We start from the raw sequence: 6,673 nt of genomic DNA on the forward strand, positions 1-6,673 counted from the left end.
GCTCTTCAGACTTACAGTTGAAGCAGATCATCATCATAATCATTTATATGTTGTGTCAAATAATCACTCCGATTTAACAAGGCCTTTGGATAATTAATATAATTTTAATAGCCTTTCTAATTTAAATATTTTTAATATGTCTTGCTTTATTAATTATTTGTAATGTCTAATTAGATATATAAAAATATAATTTTTATTTATCAATTATGTGTAACATATAGTAAATCAATAAAAATTATTTAAAATAAAAATGTAATTAATTTCGATATCAATAATTTTTTTTTAATTGTTGGCTTAATTGAAGTGGTATTGAGAAATTAATTTGAACCATAAACAAAACTTCAAACAGAATTAATGACTTGATTGAAATGGTATTGAAAAAATTAATTTGAATTATAAACAATACTTCAAACAGTTAAAAATATATTGATTAAATTTAAATTAATTAAAATATGTACTTTTAATTAAAAATTATAAATTATAATAATGTTTAAACGTTTAGTGTAATCTTGATATTAAATAAAGAGTGTTACATTAAATTTGGTGCAACATTATTCATTTAATCTCAAAATTACACTAAATTTAGTCTCAAAATTACACTAAATATAAAGTTAAAATTTTGGTATTTTTACCATTGAAAAGCTCCTCTATTTATACAGTTTTTAGAGTTTTAGAGTTCCCGTTAGAGATGCTCTTAGCCCCGCATGATCGTGTCTTTGTTCCCATACTTTGTTCAGAGTTTTTTTTTTCCTCTTTCCTCTGGCCAAATTAAACACGAGAAACGAACTTGACTTCTTTAGTATGAGATTTAAACATAGAGAAGGAAAGTCTAAAGCAGCGATCTATATCCAGTGGCTTAAGTAAAAGTGTGTACATAAAAGAGTTGGTCAGAATCTCTCAGCTGTCATCACCGCGGGTTGAGCTTCACGCTTTTTAGTAAGGTAAGGACCCAATTTCACAGCTTCATTCACCTGCAAAATCAATAATTATAATAATAATAATAATCATAAACCAATCCAATGCAAATCTGCAAACTAATTATAGGGAATTGGGCATGAATATTACATATAACAAAGATTTGAACACAAGTTTTAAGTTTTGTTTTGGACACTGCAATTGCCATTTTAATAAGATAATATCCTAAAAGTACTCAAATTTATGATTACCTCGCCAAAAAAAAAAAATTATAAAAAAATGTCCAAAAAAATACTTGGTGGTATTAGTGTCCAATTCCTCAAATTGTGATTGTATAATATAGAGATTTATAAGGGACTAACCTTTTCGGCGATGGTTGAAAGACGAGGATCGCTGGCAACTTGGCTGGTCGACATGAAAGCCTTCTGGATAGCTCTGCAACAGCCATATCTACCTTCCATACCTTGACAATCAATGAGATTTTAATTCAGAATCCCAATCATGTGTTGAACTATTAAAAAAAAAAGGAAGAGTTAAAGAGACGGACCTATTTTTGTGGTTTCTGTGCTTGGGTCTGTGACTGCGTGGATGATCTCTGGCTTTGAGCATATTTCGATCAGAAACCATGGCCGAGCCACCAGTCCCGTGATCATCCTGTAACCCTGTCCACGCCATGGTTTTCCTTTCATTTTGTTTGCTGAACAAGATAGTGAAAGCAAAATACGGTTGACTGATTCTTTGGCATTGGTTTATAGTGGAAATATCTTACCGCCAAGCGAATATCCGAGTCTTGCTGAAGAACAGATAAAATAAGGCCCTGCAAAGCGTAGTCCAAATACGTGGTCAGAAGGAACTAAAAACAACAATGCAAGCGACCTGAGATTAATAAAAATCATAAAAATAAATATTGGCTGTCATTTAAATAGATCTCACATATGGTCTCAGCTTCGAAGTCTTGGATGCTTTTTCATAAATCAACCTCCGCAGACTTTCTTCGGCATTGTTATCAAGCACCACATCATTGTCCGTACGAGTTGCACCGGAGATGTTTGCAAGGGCATGCAAAGCGGCCTATATTTTCAAACATATATCAGAACAAGTATTAACTTATATAACCATAGATGCGAGTCCAAATTTAGTGAAAGAATATTTGTTTTGTACTGACAAGCTGTTTTCCACGTCCTTGCCGATCAAAAGCAGCATTGATAACATGTCTTGCTGCAGCCGGAGAGCTTGACAATAATAATTCAGCTCCTTGTTTTGCTATTTTTTGTATATACAACGGAAAAAACAAGAGTAGATGAGCTAATACTAATCATAGGCCAATCACAAGTATAAAGACTAGGAAGCTGAGTGAAGTTTGTACTAGGTATTGTCTAATTTACTTACAAGACCCTATATGACCCAGAGCCTCTAGAGCTGATTCACATTCATCTGTTTCATGAGTTTCTGATGAATCAAGTATCTTCTGTATTGCCGATATAATAGTTTTAATGCCTGCATTTTAGAGGACAGTCACAGTTATTAGAGTTCAAGTTTCTGCAAGTAAAAAAAAACATAATTTTCAATTAACTCAAAAAATAACAATCTAACTTTTAAAACTAATGTGAGCAAAACTGAAGTCTTACTAGAATCCTCAGCAAAACTGATGTTTCCATATAAAATCCTTCCACTGATCATCATTGCTCTTGATCTCAATATCGATCCTATTGAGTTGTTGCTACCAAGTAAATAGAAATCACATATAAAAACAATTTAATGAGGCAACATTATTGCACATGAATAAAATTGATCAAAATTGATTCTCTCCAATACCTTATTATGGAACTGAGGAAACCAAGCAGGGTGCTTTCTGATAAAAACTGTCTACCATGCTGGACTTCTGACAACTTTGTACAATTACACATCAAACGACAATAGATAAGATAGTAGTTTAAGATAACCACTTCATATCTCTATTTTAGAAAGGAGGAAAAAAAAAAGCAACTTCAATGATGGGGTGACTGGACAAGAGTAGACAAGATGACCAGAAACCAATATGGCAATCTTTTTTCTCTTTTCCATTAACTCCCTCTCGTGGTAGAGCATGCCAATGATCACTGGAAATGCCTTAAAAGTTACCACTTCTCTCGTTCTAGCTCTTTATTTTTCTTTTAATTTCAGCTTAAGAAGACTGGCACTCTCATACTATTTACAGATCAGATAAGATTCAGGTATATATAAAAACACCGCATCTTATTGAGCATACGATAAAGACTTCATAAGGTAAGATTAGCCAACCTCATACAAGAGCTCCAAAACGGATAACGTAACAAGGGTATCGCTTGAATTGCTGACTTCTGCCTCAAAAAGTCTGAGAAAATCCATCTTATGAATTTCTGAGGCCACAGAGAGGGAGACAGAGAATAGCTTCACTATCAAAGCCAACACTCGCACTCGCTCCTGAGAGCATGTATGAGAAACACTTAGGAAGCACATATATACATACCCACAGATTTCTTACTAATTTATAACTCATTGGTATAGCCAACTCTTTTTTGTGTAGTTCTATATGGTCAAAAAATGTGTCAGACCATATTTGCAATTGCTTGAAAAGATAACCAAGTAAAAGCACGAATTTGTGTTCACTCCTACCAGTGAGGAACATCTTGCTGCCAGCGATCCCAAATGAGTGGATTCGGTGCTATTACTTGGGAAGACAACCTCCTGAAGCAACAATAATAATGTGGATCTTGATTACAAAGAAAAAAAAAAAAGAAACAGTAAGACTGTGATACTTATATGCCCAGTCATGGTGGTCCTCTTGCAAATCTATTGCTATACACAGATTAATGAGATCCTGCTCATCCTTTTCATTGTTATTTAAGACTGATTTTAATATTGTTCTGGTTGTATAATTGAATGCATAACAGACACATCAGAATTTAAATTTGAAGCAAAACATGTTAAACGAACAATGCATGATATGCCTCATACCATCCCTTGTGGAAAACTGACTAGCTTCGTTATCGCCTCCGTTGATGAACTTGCAACTTGCTCATTTCTGAAAAGATTAACGAAACACCTCTTAATAAAGTTCACCAAAAATAAAATGAGCTAATGAAGTAGCATCACAAATCAGGTTTTAACTAATCGTGTTAAAGTTTTATGCTAGAGTAATCAATATTTAACACACACAAAAAGGAAGTTCCCATAAATGAGCAATTTGGATAACATACAAAAAAAAGTCCCGTAGATAAAAATAAAGAAAAAAGTTTTGAGATGAGAGTACTGTACCCCAAAAAGGTGGGTGACAAATAACAATTTGTAGAACAAGAGATTAGCAGAAAAAATCAAATAGGAAAGAGCGATTTAAGAACCGGACCGCTACCCTTTTATTAGGCAATCAAGCAAAGGAGGGTAAACATCATTGTCAACTATAAGCTTCACAGGAGATATCGTATCTCCTTCAAAATTCTTTAAAAGGCATGTCACCTGGAGAAAGTTGATACAATATTAAGATTAAAAATAAAAAAATAAAAAATAAAAATTGAAGGCACGTTAGGCAAATATGATAAATTGACGCAGTAAATCTTTGCTGATAGTATTCAAACTTTTTTTTTAACCCGAACAAAGAATATTCTTATAAAATGAAGTTAATACCAAAATACATAAGAAACACATACATACCGTTTTACAAGCTAGATTTTTAACAATTTGGGAGTCTGCCGTAAGACCAACTTGTACAAAAGGCTGAGACAGAAGGGAAATACAGGTCAGAAGAGGAGAAATAAACCATTTGCTTTCAGAAAAATTCTTTTTTATTGAGGGAAATAGAGGACGGTAAAGAGAGCAAAAAGCCCATCACACTTATGTCTATTCTTTAATTTCCTGCTATTTTTGTGAATTGCAAAGTGCAAACTATGTCATAATATTCACTGCTCATTTTTATTTTTAGCAAAAGCAGACAAGATTATTACATTGAACTTCATTTTCACCTAATAAACATTATATCATTTTCATAGAACCCCTCAACACCTACTATGAAAATTTGGTACGCTATTGGCAGTAGCTAGTAGATAACTATTCAACAGAAGAGGCAAGAATATTTTTTAATCCCCGTTTGCTTTTTGTAGCATATGTACATCGCAATTTAAGTATTTTATAACGCAGCAAAGCGTAGCAGGAAATCAGGATCATCATGCTAACTTCATAACCAAGATTAGCACATCGATGACAACATTACACACGCACATACCATGTAATGTGGGATCAAATCGGCACCATATTTTGTGTCGAAAATCTTGTCCAAGCAAGCAACCAAATTGCTTTCAAGACCAGGAATATCTGGTTTTGTTTGCAAAGCACTGCATTTAGTAACCAACAAACAATTCATAAGATAAAATAACAGCATTTAATTACAAATACTAACTTATCACGCTAAAGCAAACCTAAACCTATATATAAACTATCATGGTTCTTTCTTCCCTTTTCCAAAACTAAGGCATATAAACTATTGATATTTCTTTCACCCACAAATTCAAAAAAAAAAAAAAATCGAATTGGCAATAGACGATCGAGTTCAAACATATCAAGTATCAAATAAGGAGCAAACACTTGTAGAAGTCGGAATAAATATATTACTTTATAAGGACTGGAAGAGGAAATCGATCGAGGAACTCCTTCGCCGAAGCATCGTTTCGACCGCCTGAAAATAAAAATAGCCGAAATCGTTAAAACCTAAAATAAACCTCAGCGTAAAAGTTGAAGTGCATATACATATATAAATGCCTGTATATAAACAAATATATGTACAAATGAACCGAATACGTACCAGCTTCTGAAGCATATTCAGAAGCAGCTTCGAGCAACCGAACTGGATCGTCTATTGAGAATTCCTCCATTAATGATTCTCACCTCACTCTCTCTCTCTTTAAAGTTGTCTACGAGACTCTCAACCAAAGCTGTATTGTTGTTCTTCAGTGGAGTACTGAAGAAGAAGGCACGTGGCACTGGATTCGGCACGTGGAAAGCTAGATGGGCCATAATATGATTTTGGGCCTTTGACTATGTTATGGGCCCAAAAAGCCCAATTGAATTCAAAATATGGGCTGTAAGCTGTGTCGTAACGATTGCTGTGCTGAATTCAGGTCAAGTGCTGAATTTAGTCAGAGCGGTTGTTGGTAGTTGGTGTAGTTTAATTACGTAAGACAATTGCTCTGCGACAAAAAAATAAGTTAAGAGAGAGAATATGTTATATATGTTCTGGATATGAATCTATGAAAATCAGAATCCAAAATCACGAGGAATATTTAATTGTGGTCACCAATAAAATTTAAAGATAATTATAACATTTATTACGTATTAATGTTTTATAAGGTATATCTGTCGAAAGATATACCACATTACGCACACTGAAAGTGAAAATTATAACCTGCAAAATAACATTTGTATAAGGTATAACAAACTCTTCTAATACTTGATACCACATTACGCACATTGAAAGTGAAAATTATAACCTGCAAAATACCGGGCGACTGGGTCCGATCAAGTCTCGAACCGGTGAAAAAATTAAAACAAACCGTTTTAGTCTGATCAACAAAACTTGAATTCGGAGAAAACAGACGGAAAAAAAAAAATCAAACCAAATTATTTTCATTGGACTGATTTGATCCCGTTTAAACCAATTTTTTCTAATCTAGTCACATTTTACACCACTTTCTGTCGTTTTCGACTGTTTTAAACAGTTTCATATAATTTTATGATTGTTGCTTTAACT

At 33.5% G+C, this 6,673-nt stretch overlaps 1 protein-coding gene across 1 annotated transcript; it reads right to left on the minus strand.

Moving 5' to 3' along the window:
* Positions 1–606: 606 nt before the first annotated feature.
* On the minus strand, positions 607–5,859 carry LOC149401091 (ARM repeat superfamily protein). Its single transcript, XM_089612781.1, has 17 exons — positions 5,729–5,859; positions 5,539–5,602; positions 5,153–5,261; positions 4,585–4,647; positions 4,286–4,389; positions 3,892–3,958; positions 3,550–3,621; positions 3,196–3,357; positions 2,731–2,804; positions 2,544–2,635; positions 2,305–2,412; positions 2,081–2,178; positions 1,849–1,986; positions 1,685–1,732; positions 1,463–1,577; positions 1,278–1,378; positions 607–971 (listed from the first exon to the last, which is right to left on the minus strand). Exons 1-17 carry the CDS (start codon positions 5,796–5,798, stop codon positions 888–890), a joined length of 1,569 nt encoding a protein of 522 aa, XP_089468907.1. The 5' UTR covers positions 5,799–5,859; the 3' UTR covers positions 607–887.
* Positions 5,860–6,673: the final 814 nt, after the last annotated feature.

This window comes from Urtica dioica, chromosome 4, assembly GCF_054948205.1.
Source record: "Urtica dioica subsp. dioica isolate 48M chromosome 4, U.dioica_male_clone48M_v1_H2, whole genome shotgun sequence".
NCBI classification, from domain to species: Eukaryota; Viridiplantae; Streptophyta; class Magnoliopsida; order Rosales; family Urticaceae; genus Urtica; species Urtica dioica.